Raw genomic sequence first — 22,025 nt, 5'->3', positions numbered from 1 at the left:
ATATATATATATATAATATATATATATATATGTATGTTTTTGTTAATCAGTATATTTTATATGTTTTCCAAATCTGGTGGAATAATTAATTTTTTTTTCTTGAGCAAACTTTTTGAGTGCTTGATACTTTGAATGCCAGGAATCTATCTCTTCCCTCATACGATTGTTATCCTCCTGCATAGTTTCCATATCGCGATATTCTTGAGTCTTTTCAGATTCCAATTCATCCTTTTGCTCGATACGTTTTATACGACAACTGGCTGCATAGCCTCTGTTTTTCAGTGTGCGCCTTCTTTGTTTCATACGTACAATTTCCTCTCTGGACAGTCCTCGTAATTTTAACTGTCTGTTTAAATCCCGTACTGATATAGTAACAAGTTCATCATCACTAATATCTAGACATGGGCCAGGTGACAGTGGATCCTAAAATCAACAGGTAATACAAAAAATACAATTACTTAATGGAAACAGCCTTATGTGAAGTGTAATATTGAAATTAGCTGCTTTATTTGAATATGAAAAAATTATTCTTTATTCGAGAGATAATTATGAAAAAGACAAGCTCACTCATCAATTTTTATGAAATTAGACTCATTTGACGCGTTTTTATACGAAATGAACGAATATAGTAGAAAAAAATATCGCTCCCAAAAACCAAGATATCAGGGAGTTTTTGCAATAACATGAACACTAAAGTCACATTATCTTTTCCTTAATTGATTGTTAAGAAGAAGATAACTTGACCTTAGCGTTCACTGTATTTGGATAAACGGTATTGAAAAAAACTTCTCTAATAAGTATTAATGACTTCAGATTAGGAAATCTGTCACAACGATGACACAAAGGGTTACATAAATTTTCTGTTTTATAAACACAAATTCTTTACTTTAAAAATAAATTCTCTGTTTTAAAAACACAAATTGCTTCAAAAATACAAATTGCTTCAAAAATACAAATTTTTTGTTTTCAAAAACAAACCATTTTTTATAATTTTTGTTTTTAAAGCAGAAAATTTGTGTAATTGAAGCAGAAAGTCTCATTCTAGCCACACTTACGTCCTCTATCTATAAGTCTCATTCTAGCTACACTTATTTCCTCTATCTATGCTATCGATGTGACAGATTTCCTAACCTGAATAGTCATCAACTTTAATACTTAATATCTTGATTCACGAGCAACTTTTATCTGCTAGATTTGTTTATGTTACGTTGACGTAAAAAAAACACGTCAACTCAGCCTTCATCAATTTCATCAAAATTGAAGAGTAAAAGCACATTTTCATAATTATCATGTAAGATGAATAATGGAAAATTATACACTTTATTAACTCTTGCTCCTTGTGAATGTATTTTTAAAATATCAGAAGAGAGAGAGAGAGAGAGACAGAGAGAAAGAAAAAAAGACGTTAAGTAAATCATGGTTACATACCATCTTAATCGATCTCTTCCCATCCATGATTATTTTCAATTTGATAGTTTTTCAGGGCCGAGAACAAAATAGCCTCGAAAATGCCCAAATCTTTCTGTCTTTTGCGTTTTCTCGATAAATATGCTTAGTCATTCTTGTAGATCTGAAAGACGCTCTTCTGCTAACAATACCGTTCTAAAAACATCAATAGTCTAGTTACACCATGGACTTGAGGTATGAGGTCTGTTCGACTTGCTTACGCCTTTTACCACTTAGCATTTTCGCTTTCTCTCTTTTCAGTGACAAATATATATCTATCTTATTTTAAATATAAAAAGTGTAAGCAAATCGAACAGACGAATGAAATAATAAACTAGTAATTTTCATTTAAATTATTTTATAGCGTTTTCGACCCGAGCGGATTTGTTCATTTGAGTTGGATAATGTTCTATTGGTTGAGGTTACATATTCCATCAATAAAGGGCTCTGCTCAATATATAGTGACTTACTATCATCAGAGAGAAACCTAAGAGGGGCCATGGCGGTCTTTTTCGCGTGACAGGCGAAAGTCATCATACGCTAGCGGCAACATCAATTTTATAAATTGATATAAACTACGTTTCACATTTTCGCCATTGTCGATAAAATCGTAGTGTCGATAAATAGATTTGATGCTACATTCACAAAGATGTAAATAAAGATTTATTAATTTACAAAAAAATGTTTCTTTTAATCAGATAAGGTATTTTTTTATAGATTTTTGGATACTGAAAACGATGTCGTAAGTTATATTTCACTAGCACAGGTTTCAGGTTTTCGAAATAACTGAGATTTAATGTGGCCAAAAATGACTCTTTTGTTTAAAATGTTCTTGTAAAAGAAGATTAACGTTATCTCGAATCGATTGTAATCAGAAGTCATGAATGTATTGTTTATCCTCTACAAAATGTATTCTTTTTATCTTACTTTTTAGCGTTATGAAAGATATTATGAAAGATTCAAGTACAGAGTTTTTCTAAGATAATAAATTTTCTCCCTTTAACAATGAAATCATTATACTTATAATTTCTAGTTTGTGACTATCAATACACACAATGTAGTTTATCGTTATAGATTCCGCTATATATGTGTATATACGTATAGTACACTACACGTACACGCACGCGCGTACACATTTCTAAAAAAAAGATTATATGGTTATATTTATATCGTTTCTCGATAGTCACAAATTTGTATCTCAGAAAAATCTTGTATTTAAAATTCTTTGTTGCGTGATTATAAAATATATAAGATACTGAAATTAAAAAAAATGCATTTTATAGGATATGAACAAAACATTCATCATAACAACAAATTTTAATAAAAATTTCAAAATAACGTTAACTTTCTTTATAAAAGAATGTCATAAAAAAAGTCATTTTTTAAACATTAAAACTTAATTATGTTGGAAACCTAACGCTACAATTTTTTGGCTTACGGCATTTTTAACATTCAAAAATTTAATTCGATACGAAGTAATGTTCTACTATAAATAAGTGCAGTACTCATATATAATTGTATGTATACAGAATGTCTGGTAATGTATAATTTCGTGGGCAGGTAGAGCGAAAATTGAATCAGAATTTCTCTATCAGTAATTTGTAATTTTCGTAATAGTTAACCAGATATTAATTTCTAAAAATTGCCAAATAAACGGAAAATCGACGCATAAGACAGTTTTAAGATATTTTTTTCTTTATGAGATATCTTGAAGATGTTTTTCAAAAAAACATTGAGTTTAGATACTCTGCTCATTGGTTAACTTAAAAAAAAAGATGTTTATTAATGCAAAAGACGCCCGAAATAATTATTCCGAGTGATATTTATTTATAATAACGTATTATATTTAATAACGATTATTTATTTGGAAATTAAAAATTTGCAGTGTATTACTATATTTTGAACTATTTCTTCTCTCTCAAATTCTCTAAAATTTAACGTGATTGTTAGAAGAATACAAATAAATTTCACAGAAAGGATGACTTAAAATTTGATGTTTTTTAAATCATTTGATAAACGTCATCTAATAAACATTTAATAAACATTATACGTTTACAAGATATTTATTATATTAACACCTACTACATTTTTTTAGTAATCTAATAAACTATTTTTCTTTAGGGAATAAGGTAATTAAAAAAATTGATTGTCTTCTTGGCTAAGCACAAATATTATTTCTGTTTCAGTGTAAATAACCAAAGTTTCATTTATACTACATACATATAGAGTTAAAGTGGTTCTTTATAACGTTAATGCATTCGAGATCTACATGGTCCAATATTATACACAGTTGGAGGAATTCGAAATCACTGCTGAAATGATCATCGATCTCCTATATTCTACTTTGAAAATATTTGAAAGAGTGAAAATGATTAAAACATTTGAGTTGTTTGTGTAATAATATAAATATGATATCTTATATTTCTTCTCTTTTTATTCAGTTAGATCTATGTCCTTATTAGGCATAGATCTTACACAGAAAACGTCATATTGCTTCACGTGCACGCGAGAATTATAGCTCATGTTTCAAATATTTGTCAACAGTTTAGGAGAAAGTAAGAAATCTAAGGTATTAATAATAATGACTAATAACAATTCACAGATATATATTCTTATTATATAAATTGTTGGTTAGCAATCAACAATATAAGCAAGGAAAATATAAGGATTCTGCAAAATTATATTGTCAATTTTAATGAGATCAAAAGAATATTATTTGTGTCAGATTATGATATGTATGAATTTAAGAACAGTGATGAACCTATTTCGACATTTAGAATATTATGTAATTAATGAAGAAACTAAATATTTCAAAGGTATTAATTTTATGAATCTAGCATGCTCGTCCAATCTAGAAACAAATTAATACAATTAAAAAATTTTAATCTGAGCAAGAAAAGCATTAATACAACACGAAATGTAAAACATATTTCAAAAATTTAAAGAAGTGGGTCATGATATCTAGAATTGAAAAAACAAAAGATTCGGAACTTGCATTTTGGAGTTATAGATGCTTGGTACACTGATTATCTGCATTTTTCCAACGCTATATACTAAAGTAAATATTCTAAAGTACTTGTAACTTAATCGTTGCTGAAATTTTTTATATTTACGATAAATGTTGCCTTTCTCTCTCTCTCTCTCTCTCTCTCGCACGCGCACACAATCACACGCGCGCGCGCGCCCATAGCGCACGCATATGTATATATATATATATATATATATATATTTAGCGGAATCTATAACGATAAATTACATTGTGTGTGTCGACAGTCACAAACTAGAAATTATAAGTATAATGATTTCATTGTTAAAGAAAAATTTACTATCTTAGAAAAACTTTGTACTTGAATTCTTCATAACGTGACTAAAAAAGTAAGATATTGAGATAAAAAGAATACATTTTGTAGAGGATGAATACATTCATGACTTCTGATTACACTTTCGAGAATTCATTAATCTTTTTTTACAAGAATATTTTAAATATAACAAAAGAGCCATTTTTGTACATTAAATCTTAATTATTTCGAAAACCTAATGTGCTAGTGAATTTAACTTGCAGCATCGCATTCAGGATTTTCAAAATCCAAAAATCTATAAAAAAACATCTGATTAAAAGAAATATTTTTTGTAAATTAATATTATCTTTATTCACAATTTGTGACTGTAACACCAAATCCATTTATTGACACTACAATTTTATCAACAGTGGCGAAAATGTGATACGTAGTTCAATTTATAAAATTGATGTTGATGCCGCTAGCGTACGGTGACTTTTGTCTATCATGCGAAAAAAAGGCCATGGCCCCTTTCAGATTTCCCTCTGCTACCACCAGTCAAGGAAACATGCTACATTGTTTGAGTGTTACACTGGTAGGCGATAGTGCAGCTAAGAGAAAACGCTGTAAGAGAGCATACAATTTAATCCTAAGTTGGTGCAAATCTGTTCGGGTCGAATACACTATTAATTTTGGCTATACGTGTCAATACATATATGATAGGAGTATTTAATTAATTTGGAGTATATTGTACCAATTTAATTCTTTAAATACATTACTGAAGACATAATTTAATAGAAAGTTATTAATTCGAGTACTAGTTAGTACTAGAGTCCTAAGATAAAGTTCCCATATAGCCAGCGTATGGTGTACCGGCGTACTGCTAAATTTACACTGGATCCGACGTGTATCGTACGACGTTCTGCAATCAATCAGAATTTTATTTCATATCGATGATACGAAGCAAAATCTTTTCTAGGTATCGATTATGTAAATTTTCACGAAACTTTCATTTTTTTTCACTTTTTGTACGTATCAATCTCACGTGAAAAATTTCACTTTCAAATTATTGTTAGTGATTATATAAGAAAATTATGAGAAAGTGAAATTAGGTGTAAGGAAGTTACGAGAAAGTGAAATAATAAGGCGAATTTACATCGTTCTTAAATTTACGAAAATTTGACAAGTATCCAGGTATATGTACATACAAGTATATATGTACATACGTACATATTTTGATAGGAAATCACATTGTGCTCATTATTTATTGTTCCTTATACATATAATCAAGAATAACAATGAATGTAATTCAAAAACAAAAGGAAATGCTGTTAGATATAATGTCAAAAAATTTGGATATTGTGCGAGGAAGAGTGTCGCGAAATTCTCAGAGCCGTATAGAACTGGTAAAAATACAATATGTTATTTTATTGCTCTTGTTCTTGATTGTACGTAATAAAGAAACAATATATATTTAAAACTCGTAGAAAAATATATAGGAGAACATAGCATAAACCCTAATTGTTTTGGATTGGAGCCAGAGAAATCTTCATCTGAATGGAAAAAGATTATTTTTTAACCTGTTCCATAAATCTCTATTTTTTTATTATAATTCTCATTTTTAAATTTTCATGTGATTTTTATGCACTTCATATTTTAATCTTTTACTCATATATTTAATTTAACATCACGTAAACGTTTTCTTAATATGTGAAGTTTTCGTTTCTCAACTGTATGTTCTTCCTTTTCATTCGCACCAATTTACGGCGAGAAACCACGCAATATCCACTTCAAATATTATATATATTTTTGAAAAAGATATATTCTTCAAATATTCAAATAGATATTCAAATATGTTTGATATTTATCGAAAGAGAATTCTAGTGCAATCTAATTCAAAACAAAAAACAGACCAAAAGATCGAAAAACAAGCTAGTTTATATCAATTTACTAAAACATAACTAGAATTTCACATTTTTAGGCATTTACTTGCCGAAAAATTTCCCGTGAACTATTTCACATTTTATAACAGCCAAAAGTTACTTAATCGCTCATTTACATTCACGTGAATTTGTTCACTTTTTGTATTCATTCCTAGAGGAAACTTTACATAATCGATACGATTGGTTGCAGAGCATCATACGACGTACGTCGGATCCAGTGTGAATCCAGCATACGGCATAAAGAAATTAATGATATATCCACACAAACTTGCATAAATATATGCGTAACAAAAATTATACAATGACATTTTACGTGCGTCTTTATAAGAGAAATGCGATTGGATAATTTTCTTTATGCATACTATGCAAGTTTGTGTGGATATACTCTTAAGTGGGGAGCACAGATTCTTACATAATGCATAACATAAGGCAAAAGAAAATGAATCAATCAAAGTCCTTTATTTCCTTCTTTTTCATGAAATAAAGAATTCTGATTGATTGATTTTTTTATGCTTCATGTTTTATGCAAGAGTCAGATTCATTTTGTATAAAAATGCATTTAATAAATGCGTTTTTGATATAAATATAAAAATATAATATAACAATAAAAATATAATATAATATTGATAAAATAAAATAATAAAATAAAATAAATAAATAAATAAATAAAATAAATAAATAAATAAATAAAATAAATAAATAAAATAAATAAAATTAAAAAAATTAAAAAATAAAATAAAATAATATTAATACAATAAAATAAAATATAATATAATATAAAAATATAATATAACTTTTATATTTATTAAAGGCGCATTTATTTTGTATAAAACTGCTTTTCAAATAATCAAGGTAACAAAATATCTGAAATGAAACGAGGCACATGTCTGACCTGTGGCGTTTTTTCGTTGTACAACCAAAAGCAACCATTGCTAAGGCTATCTTCGTCTTTTGATTCCTGAAGACGAAGATAACTTTAATTGTAATAGCTTCTGGTTGGATAACGAAAAAACGCCCCTATTTGAGTGATCTTACGGATTAGATTAGGTGACATGCTCATTTGTCCTAAATCTTGTCCTAAATTGTCACTGAACATTGAAGCACATGAATGCAAGTGCTCCAATTGTCATCTGTGATCCAAGTGCTCTCTGGGTTAATTTGGAACATGTAACGCGAACAAATCTCGAATGCATTTTCATGAAGCGTTTTCACGCCTTTTAATGATCAATAAGTCAATCACAAGATCCCTTGAATATCCATTTTGGAAATAAGTTTTAAAAAGGCTTATTAATGATTTATAATTGATTTTATGCCTAGAGTTCCTATAAGAAAGTCGCGTCAATCTTATCAAAATTTTCATTGGCTTTGAAATAAAATGGCAGAACTAATCATCGATGCTATTATGGGTACGATCAACGCGGTGCTATAAATGCTTTAAAGTGATTTTTGATTGGTAAAGTTGTAAAAATTTTTTTTTCTAAGTGGCAACCAAATGCTTCAAAGCATTTGTAGTGAGACTTTGACTGCAGCCTATATCCTCACTTTGAGTATTATGAACGCGGTGATTTAGATTTTAGAAATTGTGAAAATAGAATTTATGTTAAATTACAAAATATTCACAGAAGTAGATCTGTTTTCTACAACTGAACTAGTTTTTACACTTTTGGAACTGAAATAGTGATGATACGAAACAGTAAATAACATTTAATAATATTTTTATTTTACAATAAAATGTCTTAAGTTCTCGTCAAATTGCTATATACTGATAATTTTAAATTTCCTTTTTGACAATATGTTTTATTCATGTTTTTTAATATGTTTTTATAATATGTTTTATTAGTTAGTTATGTTTTAGTTTTTTTTTAATATGTTTTAGTAATGTTTCTTGCGAAGATGTTAAAATTATATGATTGATGACATTAGAATGTCACTTTCGACGCTCTCCACATAATATCTATTTTATATATTTTTAATTCGAAATCTTTATAATAATGTATAGGCTTATCTATTTATAATTTTGATACGTTTAAAATAATTTCTTTTAAAATCATTACTTTATTAATCAAAGCTTCTATCATGACATTACGCGTCTCTACGTAATAGAGAATCTAGAGTCTTTCTTTAATAGAGTCTCTTTTAGATATCATTTTACTTCACATTGATACGACTCTCTTATAGAAACTTTAATTACGCTCCCTATATGGGACATTCGATGAAGTTTTAAACGTGACGTTTGACACATACATCACATGAAGTGAAAACAAATGTGCATAATCTCAACTAAAATGTTGGACTCTGAAAGAATCCATTTACCATAATAAAATATTTGAGAATTTATAAATGCTCGGAAAGTACTTTATGTAAAGAAATTGTTCGACGAAAATTAATTCAAATGTATATAATATAATGAATTAATGAGAGCTGAAGAGAAGAAAAGAGATTCTGCAATTAGATGCAATGCTTGAAAATTTTGAGTTAGACCAATTTTTATTATTGAAAAACGAATAGTACAAGGATAGCAATAATCTGGTGCAAGAAATGATTTTCAAACCAGAGAAAAATTTTTCAATTATTTTCGAATAACAGAAACATTTGAAATACTGTTGCAGATTATTATTTCACTACGTATACACAAACAATTTCTTATTCGTGAATCAATTTCTGCTCACATTTGCCTTCAAATTGCTTGCGATATTTAACTTGTGCGTGTGTGTGTAACGTAACGCTGAGGATGCAAACCCATGCAGTGGAATAGCGTAACGCGGAACGAGAACGGAATTAATCACAAGCGTTCTGCAATAATTGCAGTTGGTGTGAAACATTTATCATTGGTTCTGCTCTTGTTCCGCATTATGCTATTCTGCTGCATAGATAGACACCATGGTGAAAGAATTACATGGTATGCTCAGTTTGCACGCGTCTCTCTCTAATTCTCTATCTTCTCGCTTACACAGTGATTGTAGATTCAGTTTAGCTAATCTTACTGTTTTCGTCGCACGTATATAGATGTTATATTAAAATAATAAAAAAAAGACAGCATAATATATTTCATGAAAATTTTACTGTATGTATATAATAAAACACTGATTTTTATTTTTTTCATGATTTTTTTTATACATAAAACATTCTTTTCTACACACATGTAAAAATTACTCTCTTCTTAATTAATTAAATCATACAATCATATAAATGAATATATAATCGAATAGTACCATGTAATTGATGAAAAATTTATGGTTTATAAATTATATTGATGTTATATTTATCTGGTGATATTCGCTCTGGGAAATATATCGATGATAATTTCTCTGACTAAACGTGCAAAAGATAGTTCAGGTATGAGAAAGTGTATGGTTCTCCTTAGACATTTAATTTCCTGCAGCATGGCTCTTCTGTTTGTGTTCACTCACTATTACAGTTGTCTGAGAACAATTATTCAAAATCAACAATATAGAACAATAGTTAATTTAATGTATTTATTATAGCATGTATATATAAATATATATATAATAAAATATATATAATATATATAATAATATATATAATAAAAATATATAACATAATTTATTTCATTAGAAAATTTAACGCATTCAACACTTATATAGGATTCTAATCTTCAATCTAACATGTATCATTGAGTGTCTTTCATTTAGTAATATAAATTTATACAAATATTCTATCTTTCTTCGCAAAGACAGAACCAGACAGAATGATACTTGTGTCAACTTATGTCTTTAAATGAAAAGCATCCACTTACATTGTCTTTATTTGCTCTTTTCTTCGAAGAATTGTTTGTTGAACTGAAATATATTATTTATACACTATATAATATATATAGATATTTCATTAAAAAATATGATCTCATATATAAAAAAATGATACAATAAAAATACTAATTAATAAATACTAAGAGATTACTAGATTATTATTAAATGCACATAGAAATATGTATATAAATGACAGCATTAGTAAGATATAATTTATTACATGACTAATGATTATTATATCAATATGTAAAATAACTGTGATAAATAATTCTGACGAACGTGAAAAGCAAGTATAGACATCTAATAGAAATAAGATTAACCTTGGAGTAATTTTTCGTTTAGCCATCGTCTCACTGAATTGCAGACGTTCACAAATTCTTAAATAACAACTAATTTGGATTCAGTTGAAAAGAATTTATCAGACATCAACAAATAATCCGATCTGAACGTAAGCATGAACTAACGATTGGCGCCAATTGGTGCCAATTCTTCAATTCAACTCGAACCTACTAACTTAACTTGAAAATGAACCAATTGAAAGCAACAAGAAACAGCGTGAAATTTCGTCCAGATAACTCTAAGTTATAGGTTACGTCACGTATGTATATTATAGTAAAAATGTACTCTAGAACGTAATTTCTGAACGCAGCTCAGTGAGAATTTGGAGATGAAAAATTTATTCAAATTTAAGGATGTTATTAGAATATTAAATTACCTAAAATGCGGAATGTTGATATCAAAAGGAGAAAATGTCAAAATATCGCAATTTAACAAATAATAACAAAAAATTAATAGTAATATGTATATACATTAACAATGATAATAATAGGATATATAATAAATATTATGATAAATGTATGATGACGACAGCGGAAACTTTCGATGGAATCAGATTTTATTTCAAAGAATAAATTTCGCACTAAGAAGTTGGCGAGCCTGACTACAACTGCGAGTGGCGATGGTGGTGTAGTTGTCATTCTTTTTTCCTAAAATGTGGTAGGGTGATTTTCACGTTGCTCTCATATATTGTGGTTTCTGTGATTGTCGTACATAAAATGTATGTCGATCTCGCAACTGAAGTTCCTTTCACTTCAGTTGAAGAAGGTTGAAGAAGAAGTTGTTGTCACTCGTCGATCTGATAGTATTGGTATATTCGCGTATATTCGCGAATACTAGCATGTATTCATGAGTACTCGCGATCGCTCGTGCAATTTTTGCAATTTTGTCCAAGGGAACGTAAGAAATTGGCGATGACACGGTCTTAGTTTGAAAAATCATAAATTTTTGAATTGATTTACTTTGCAAAACTCAGGCATTTAATTTAGACTGTTTATTTTTTAGAAGATACAGTCGACATAAACATTGTTCTCCATTCAATGAATAACAAAAATAGAACATTTTGTTCCTTAAAAGGAAAATAGCCATAATCAATGCTTCAAATTTTCCTTCTTGTCAAAGTTTATCTAAATTCGATTTCATTCTAACTTGAAGACTGTAGTAGCATTTTTTACTTCAAACTGTAGTTAATTGTAAGAATATGCTGAATAAAGTATTAGTAAAAAAATGTAATTAATTTACATCCTATTGTTGATGCCATCTCTTTTTTCGTTCATAGCTCTATTTTTCAAATAGAATTAATTCAAATAGAATTTCAAATAGAATTAATTAATCAAAAAGAAATTAATCAAATTAATTTCTTATTTTTCAGGATATTTAAATGTGTTTATTTTTTTACTAACAATGCATAATATTTTTGTTGCAGTGCAGTGTAACATAGTGAATATACAGAGCATGACGGAGCCAAAACCATCAGGACTAAGACCATCATCAAAGATAGGATGACCTTGCTCTACCATGTCTCCTGGAGCGATTCCGTCTTCTCCAATGAGACCAATGAGACCAGTGAGTTAAATATAATCTTTAACAACTTTCACAATAAATATAATCTTTAACAAAATTGTGTACCGTTCTTTTTTATTGCATGTATAATATATTTTTATGTTGCTATGATCATATATCGTATTTATTATCCATTTTTATGTATGTAATGTATTAATGATTTTATAATATACTAATATAAAAATGGATATGATATATATATATATATATAGATATCTGACATTGATAGAGAGACCTAAAAGTAAGTATTTAATAATATCTCGTGTTAAATAAAATATAGATGATGTATTAATAAATGTATATATATAGAGATAAATGTATATACCTATTCTTTATAACATTTTATTTCTTATCTATGTAAGATAATAACAGAGTATCTCAAAAAGGAGAATGTTAAGTTTTTGCTATTCTTCGATCAATTCCGAATATGGCCTCTAAACGGTAAATCCGGCCCGAATATGACCTCTAAACGCTAAATCGAAATTATTTTAAATAGAATTTATTTTTTTATGAAAACTTTGTTAGGAAGAATATAGAAAACTATAAAACTTTCTTCGGATAATTGAACATCTTGATGAAATAGTCGTAGTGCATCGCTTTGTGAAAAAACGGAGCGTATAATTTTTCCGATTTACATTTGCGCTTCTGGCGATTCACCAAGGAACGCGCGTTAAAATGTCCGCGAACCGATAGTCAAAATCGTAAATCGCCATTCTTAACATTGGAAAATCGCGGCCGGCGGCTACATCGCTTTTTGGCACTTAAGATTCGTCGCTATTTAACGATGCTATTTAACGATGATAGAAACGATGCAACGAGCGATGATTTAAACACCGATGAGCTCACAGTCAGACGCTAGTCGAAAAGTGCACTCACATGATTCGAGAAGCCTGTGAGAAGTGTAAAATGTCGAAATCACACTCATCAAGTCGTTCAGGATGATGCTAAGGAAGTGCAGCCTCGCGAATGGTAAACAAAGTATAAAATTTATAAAACTGAAGAAAATAACAACATAATTTTATTTAGTAAAAATTTATTTTGAAATAAAAAAACATTGTTATAGATTTATTTTAATTTAAATAAAAAATATAAAAATTCTTGCTTGCGCTGAAAACTTAATTAAGCAAATATCTTTCTGTATTTTTAGAAACGTGTACTTATAAATCTGATTTCTAATGTTTTTTTTAATAACGATGAATGAGAAATCAATATTTCCGATAATCTTCTCTATTTTTTATCTATTTTACATTAAATTCCTAATGATCGTAAGATCAATCAGAAGAACATTCTTTAAAGCATCTGAAGTTCACCTATTCCTCATGCATTGGCAATCATTGGAGTTCCTAATGCTTGTCAAACTCGGTATCCTTAAGTTTTTTTGTCTTCAACAATATCCTTGATGAACTTTCTCAAGATTTCAAAACTGATGACGGACAATGTTTTCGTACTGTGCAGAAAACGATGTCAGTAGCAGCAGCCAGTCACCTCGACCGGCATTTCCAACCACGAGAAGCACATGGCCTCGAGTTCACAATCGAGCATCACGATCGCATCCAAGACTGGCTACTGGCAGTCTATGTATTCATAGTAAAGGGTTAATCAACATGCTGAGACGTGTTTGGATTCCTACTCGGGTGGTCTCTGAGTGTCACGTCATCTTGTTTAACATTCGGTAAATGACAAAAATGAAATGATACTTCGATGGAAGATCTGAATATAACCTATCTCGAAAAATATCGCATACGAAAAACTAGAGAAATATTATAGTATACGTTACATATATTATAGCATTTCCCTAGTTTTTCGTATGCTATATTTTTCAAGAATAGGAGCTCGGAAAGTAATTAATTAAGTCTCCAGATAAATACAGAAATTAATATAAGATCAGAACATAAACGTCGTATAAATAATATATAGAAGAGCAAAAATGTAAATCAAAATTAAAATGAGTATACAAAACGAAGTCGAGGCAATGTCCCTGTATGTATGTGTGATTCCGATTCGCAAGAATTCATTTTCCTATGTCCCATTGACCGGAACTTGCGGATGCGCAATCAATGCGAGCCAATGACAAACAATTATTTTAGTGTTTATCATTGGCTCGCATTAATCAGATTAGATAAAAGTGATCTATAGGAAGATCTCTTGCAATTGATCAGAGCTAATTGCACATTCCGCAAATTAAAAAACATAGGACATTTTAGTGGAACGAAATCAGCGGAATAAAGCCATGACCAATCACGAACATTCTGTAGTTCCACATATCTGCAGGGCTTCTATTCTTGAAAAGTATTATATACGAAAATCTGAGGAAATACTACAACATTTCTCTAGTTTTTCGTTGTTGCGATACTTTTCAAGAATAGGGACCAGTTCCGCATCTCATGAGAACGCAACATGAACGTTCTATGGAACGCTAATGATTCCTGCACACAACGTGGCAACGCTTGCCGCGGGGTGCAAGTTGGCGCGATAATCAATCAATTTGTTTTTTTCGGAAGTAATAGATACATAATTTCCACCACGCGATAAAAGTTAAACTCAATTCAACTTTTGCCGCGTGGCAGAGGTAGTATTATATAATTTCTAGAAGTTTTATGGCTCCGGCACACCAGCGCGATGTTCGTGTCGCGCGCGACATGCGATATCCAATGAGAATATACCTTTAGAATGAAAAGCTGTACACTCATTGGATATCGCGTGTCGCGCGCGACGAACATCGCGCTGGAGTGCTGGAAGCATTACAAGGCCGGCTGAAGCCGGCTTATTTTGTCACGCGGTAAGCATTTCCGCGTCGAGTATGTAGGAGATAGATAGAATTATATTAGTTCGAGTAACTTCCGCCGCGCGGCAAGCTTTGCCGTGTTCTATATGCAGGAGCCATAATTCAACTATGGGACGCTCTATCTATCTTAGAAGTCTATAATCGCTACATTGGATACTGGTCGTGGGCATTTGCTTGCAGGAGCCACTAAATAAAAAAAAGAAGAAAAAGAAAGAAATCTAATTTATCCAACGGAATTAAACGGAATTTAGAGAAAAAGAGTTATATTGGTTTATTATATAAATAAATCGTTTTGAATAATCACGAAATGATTTTTGCTTCTGCTTTGCAAAGAGTTCCAATAACGTGTAGCAGCAAATCATATTTTCGAACTATTAGTAAAATTTCTGATAAATCTATAAATATTAACGTGATGAAAGAAAATGACATGGTAAGGGCACGTATTGACAACTAAAAATTGATTATACGAGATTAACTATAAATTTTTTAGTACATTTCGAAATATGTTCGAATTGAAAATTAAAATAATTGTAAAGTAGAAATATATTTCAGTAAAAAATTTATTGCATATATTGCAATGTTCTTTTAATCAAATTAAATTCATTTGATGCGTCTTTATATGAAATGAAGCCAGCAGAAAAATGTCTCTCTGCCCTGTCGAGATATTAAACATTAAAGTTGACGACTGTTCAGGTTAGGAAATCTGTCATCACATTGATAGTATAGAGGATTACACAAATGTTCTACTTTAAAAATAAATTCTCTGCTTTAAAAACAAATTATTTTTTAATATAATTTTCGTTTTTATAATAAAAAATTTGTTTTTAAATCAAAGAATTTGAATTTTAAAGCAGATAAATACCTAACCAACCAAATTCTTTACTGTAAAAACAAAAATTATATAGAAAATTCGTTTTTATAACAGAAGAATTTTTATTTTTAAAGCACAGAATTTGTGTAATTTTTTGAATTATAGAAAATACTTATTCTAGCCTTACAACTCTCGCGTCCCTTTATTGTTGTGAGATTTCCTAATCTGAACAGTCAACTTTTTACACTTATAGTCTGTTTCCTGTTCCTGCACTAGATTGTTCTAGAACTCTTTCTCGCTTTAGATAAATATCAAACGTATATCTATCTCACTTTTAGTTCCAAAAATGTATGCTAGATCAGACAAAAAACATCTTTAATATCTCGGTTCGCGAAGCAAAGCGACACTTTCTTTCTGTCAGTTTCGTTTATTTCGTACAAAAATACGTCAAATGAGATTAATTTTCTCAAAATCGATGAGTAAGTCTCCTTCATATAATTACCTGTTACCCCTTATCTGTTTTGAATGTTTTTATACTACTATGTATTATACATGACACTTGTTTCTTTTTTATTTGTAGCCAATCCAAATTGAAAATCCCTATGTGAAAGAAAAGCAAAAGTGTATTCTTTGTAGATTAAACATTGAACCAGATTATAAAAATGTAAGATTACTTTCACAATTTCAAAGTCGATATACAGGCAGAATATATGGAAAACACATAACTGGATTGTGTAAACACAAACAGATGAGATTAGAACAAGAAATTGCAAAAGCTCAAAGTGCAGGTATATATAAATATACATGCTTTTTTTTATAATTAACATTCATTCTATACCTTGCGAACTGATATTGGGTTGTCCGGAAAGTTCGTGCCGACTAAAATTTAAATTTTAGTATATATTTATTAAATTAAAATTTTCTGCGTTTCAATTTTCCTTCAACATCGACACGAACTTTCCGGACAACCCAATAGTATCTCAACAGAATTTTCAATATAGCTATTTCATAAGTTCTTTTATGGTTTTCTTTTCATTTACTTGTAATATTATGTTATTCCCTATTGAAAAAAATTATGTCATAAAGTTACATAACGAAATCATTTAATAATAAAATCATGTAATTAAGACAAATAAATCAGCAGGTTATCTAAATCAGTATCTAAATCAGGTTATTCTAAATCAGTATATGATTTTTTACAATCACATAATTTGAAAAGTCATATTTTTTCTATTTCTATCATTTAATTCTTTAAAATTTGATAACTATAAAGTCACATGATGAGTGAAATTATTTCTACTATCATGTGATTTTTCAAATTACTTATTTAAAAAAAATCACATACTGATTTGGAATAATCTTTTACGTAATTTATTTGTCTTAAATATATGATTTTATTATGTATTATATTATTATAGTATTTGTGTGTGTGTGATTTTTTTTTTCAATAGGGATTTAGTAAACTTGACAATTTGGTGACATACTGTGGACAAAGTATACGCAGGATGTGTTTCATAAAAACAAGATTTTTAACAATATATTCAACTTTTGATCGTAAAAATTATACTACGAACTTTATTTAATTTATCGATGCAGATCAATAGTTTGACTAAGTTTATTATATATTATGCACAGGGCTGATCATGTATTTGAAATACTTTTATTTAAAACATACTATTTGCAATACAAACGTATTTTGTATTTTTTATTTTAGTGGATCACATAAAAATATTACGTATTTTGTATTTAAAATTAAAAGATTGAAAGCTTTTTGTATCTCTAATTCAAATAATAAGCTTGATTATCAATGTTAATATTTAAAATACAACATACAAAATACTTTCATAATCTTTTGTTATTAATACTGAAATATAAAATACAAAATACTTTTATATGCTCCTATGAAATACAAAATATTTTCATGTACTCCGAACAAACAACAAAATACAATTGTCTAACCAATACTGTTTTTCAAATAAAAGTATTTCAAATACATGGCCAGCTCTGATTATGCATAAATTGAATTTCTAATTGCATTAATTATTAGAGGAAAAGCCTCTATTATGAGATACCGAGTTCTATAGGTAGAATTTTAAAAAATAATAGGTTATCTTAAAGCTTATTAAATTCCCTTCAAAATGACAAAATTACATAAAATTTAATTGAAATTCCATTTTTTTTTTAATTAAAGAAGTATAAAAAATGAGCAAATGAGCAAAAAATGAGCAAAGTCAAAAATTGTGCTTCTAATATGAGATGCCCCGAGAAATCGCGAGTAAAACGCAAAATATACCAGTATTGCAATTAAAAAACTTTATTTAATGTTTCTTAAAATACAAACAAACACAGCCAGCGTAAAATGAGCTTACGACAAATTATACACCTATTACATTCAGAACTTTTTAGATATTTGGAATCAAGCATCGCCGATATAGGCAGTCAACGTTCATTCCGATTGTCTTTTTTTATTATTGTACAATAATAAATAAAAATAATAAAAATAAAACATTTATACTTTAGCAACGATTTTCAATACATAAGAGCATGGATTATTTCATATTAGGAATATCCTGGATATCTCATATTACGATTTCCATCCCTTATGATTTTATGATCATCAAATCTAACTTCTGTAATTAAACAATTCAACATATCCCGTATTTTTCTATTAGTACGACTTTATTCTATTACTACATGAAAAATTTATTGCCAAATATTTATTAAATAATAAACAGATTTAAATGTTCATCTCAATGAAACTTGACATCCAAATCCTAAAATCTTGTTTTACAGTGACTTCAGGCATGATCTAATAATAAATCTAAATGAATTTTCTACTAAATAGTTTTCAATCCAAGAGCAATAAATTCATGGTGGAACCAATAGCGTTTATTAGTTTAGCAGAAACGTCGTTATCTCATATTAGGCGCTCTATGTCACAGCGTCTATCCCATAATAGGGGATTTTCTTCTATATTGATGACAATTCAAATCTTGGGTCGAAATATGTTGTTATTAAGTCTTAAACAACACACTTATTTTCAGTATCTTTAAACAACATATATGGGTTATTTGTGTTCTAATTTTGAAACTCTTAAGACTCCTGATTAGTCGCGGCAGCCATGTTGGAATTGTGTCAGAAGCGAGAGATGACACGTTAATTTATGTTGCGTACTATTTTTAAATAAAAACAATTTGATTTGAATTAGATGAAACGAAATGACGAGATTGCTTTAAAATACTTGTAAAAATCGATCAAAACTATCTTTTCCTCCCTTGACAGTCAGTAACTAGTCGTAAAAGGCACGTAAAGTTAGCCTATATTCAGGCAGAAACACACAGTCCGTCAGTTGTTGAAACGAGTAAAATATACTTTTACATATAAAATTCTAAGATAATTTTAGTTTTTAGAATTTAGTTAGTCATCGATAATTACGAGTTTGATAAGTACGAGACAAGTCACATTTTCACAATTAGGCAAATAATAACGAAATGACACGCAACATAAATTTCATCGTCAAAACATCACTTTTCCATATCTATAAGTTCGGTCATTTATCGTAGTGCGACGCTGTAACACACAAACAAGCATGAGCCCTTGCTCGCGACGCGTCGAGAGTGAACGAGATAGCGAGCTCCTTCTCCCACTAGTAGCTTATTTTAAGCGACCGAAAATGCTTTCTTGATAAACTCGGCCGTTCGGCGGCCCTAGGCATCAATAAGAGGCGAGGGGCATCCTAAATAACATATACATACACATAAGTTTTAATAAATTGTAGTAATACTGGAGTGTACCTCTCCTCTTAATCCAGAATAGTATAAATTGTGTATCATGATAAAATGCAACGTTTACGAGATATTTAATTGTTTACGATTTTTCATTATATAGTATACTTCTCCTTCATAAACTCGAGTAGCAAAAATAGTTCAATAGAAGTAGAATTTTAGCGGAAAAAATTAAAAGCATTTCTTTTCAAAAAAGAAAGTCTCGAAAGATCATCAGAAAAGAAATGCGTATGTTCGAGACTCGAGACTTAAAGAAAATATGCGAAAAAAAAAATCGAATAGTTGCAAAAAGAGTTTTTCACTTATAAAACGAAAGATATTGATTGTATAAAAACAAAGTTTAAAGAAATGTACGTATTCGAAATAACTACAAAATGAAACGTGGAATGATTAAGATCGATCTATTAGTTCCATAGAAAAAAAATTTTAAAAACACCGAAAAAGGCTTTTTTTTCACTCGCTCTCTGTTCATTGAGATTTAAACGTAAAGCTTGAAATTCTCATAAAATGTAGCCTTCGTAATGACGAATAAATCTATCCCTGAACAAGCCTGAAAATGTTCATTAATTTTTGCAAAAAGCCATTTATTCATTAAAAATCTGTCTGCGGAAAACTTAATTTCTTCTTTGAGCAATCGCACAGCAATTTACAGGGATTTTGCTTCTTCAAGAGTTGCACAATCACGTACACTTAATAACAAAACAATTTTTTTGCAGTTAAACTATTATAAAACGATTTTAAAAAGTGGACATCTTTTTCCATATAAAAAAACGGAAATAATTTCGTTAATATGCGTCATATCAAATAACCGTGTGAAGCATTCGAAATCGACATTTTTCTATGAATTTAAAAAAAAAGATTATTAGGAGCCGAAATAATAATTTTTTTTCAATAAATCACTGTGGCTCTTTTTTAAGATTAAGTTTTTAAGATTAAGAGTTCGGTCTGGCACCAATTTGTCAAGGAAGAATTGAATTTTTGATGTTGGAAAAGTTTGTTTAAAACCGTTGAAGAACGCGAGCTAGGCAGTGCCCCGAGCGGAGTGAAGGAAGTAGAGTTGATAAAAAGCATGTTTTAAAAAAAACATTCAATTTTTTTTGTTTAAAACATGTTTTTAATGTTTTATATACGTTTTAAACACTTTAGAAAAAAAATTGTTAAAACAAAAAAAACACCTTTTAAACATATATTTATTATATTTTATTAAAACGCATTTTTATTTTCAAATATTTTTGAAATGTTTCTGAGGTACATTTTAGCATTTAATTACACTTACTTCGTCATTTTTCTTAAATTAGAGTGTATTATATTATACATAAATATATGTATATTTGAATATGTTTGCTATTTAACATTTTATTTGACTGTATATATTTTAAATTATACAAATTTAAACAATAGCATGGCATTTTGCTAATGTGGTCCTTTATTGTATTGATTTGTATTGATTATTCACGGCTTCTTTTTTGAGATTTTTATTTCAAAATAAGTATTCCTTGAACTAATTGTAGTTCTAATATTAATCTATAATTTACGTTACTATAGATTTTTATAAGCTGCCGAGCTGCTTATATACAGGGTGTTTGGAAAACACTCTGTGATAAATCTTTCGCATAGGGGCAGAATGGACTAAACTGAGAAGAAAAGGTATTCTACCATTTTATAATTTTCGTAATAATTAACAAGATATTAATTGCTAAAAATTGATGAAAATTGGCCTCAATAATTTTTTATTCAAATACTATCAACTTTACAGAAAAACAAAAACAAAAATGCAAAAGACAAAAATTGTTTATTTTCTTGTCGTAGAACTCTACGAATTTTTTCAGAATTTTTTATCAATTTTTTAGTACATTTTCTCATTTTTACTAATATAAGAAAATACGGTATTAAAAAATTTTGAAAAAATTCTAAAAAAATTCTTAGAGCTCTATGAAAAGAAAATTAACAATTGTTGTTTCTTGCTAGTTTTTTTTTTTTTGTAAAGTTGATAGTATTCGAGTAAAAAATTATTAAAGACCAATTTTTGGCAATTTTTATCAATTAATTATTGCTAAATGATAGACGACTTTTCTTCTCAGTTTAGTCCATTCTACCCTTATGTAAAAGATTTATAATTATTTTCCAAATCCAGTATACATAAAGTTATATGGATACATGTGTGTGTATATATATATATATATATATATATATATATATATATATATATATATATATATATATATTAGTTAGTTAGTAGTATAGTACTATACTTATTACTTACTTTACTTAACTTAACTTAACTTTAACTTTTAACTTTACTTTTAACTTT

General features: G+C 28.9%; 2 protein-coding genes and 1 pseudogene across 2 annotated transcripts in view; 1 reads left to right on the top strand and 2 right to left on the bottom strand.

The window, feature by feature from the left end:
- Window positions 1–56: 56 nt before the first annotated feature.
- On the bottom strand, window positions 57–1,455 carry LOC105620782 (transcription factor MafG). Its single transcript, XM_012202271.1, is given in 3 exon segments — window positions 57–86; window positions 88–423; window positions 1,429–1,455. Coding segments are annotated over 3 exon segments (393 nt in total).
- An 8,474-nt stretch (window positions 1,456–9,929) lies between these two features.
- Window positions 9,930–10,780, bottom strand: LOC105620781 (annotated as a pseudogene).
- Window positions 10,781–15,425: 4,645 nt separating this feature from the next.
- The window catches only part of LOC105620780 (28S ribosomal protein S18c, mitochondrial), a 12,862-nt gene continuing 6,262 nt past the window's right edge, over window positions 15,426–22,025 (top strand). Inside the window, exons 1-2 of the mRNA XM_012202270.1 lie at window positions 15,426–15,548; window positions 16,510–16,717. Of these exons, the coding sequence (XP_012057660.1) occupies window positions 15,426–15,548; window positions 16,510–16,717 (331 nt within the window). The remainder of the gene's footprint in view (window positions 15,549–16,509; window positions 16,718–22,025) is intronic.

This window comes from Atta cephalotes (genome assembly GCF_000143395.1).
Source record: "Atta cephalotes unplaced genomic scaffold scaffold00029, whole genome shotgun sequence".
In the NCBI taxonomy this organism is placed as follows: Eukaryota; Metazoa; Arthropoda; class Insecta; order Hymenoptera; family Formicidae; genus Atta; species Atta cephalotes.
Note: the sequence above shows the minus strand (reverse complement) of the source record. Positions and strands in the feature narration are given on the sequence as shown.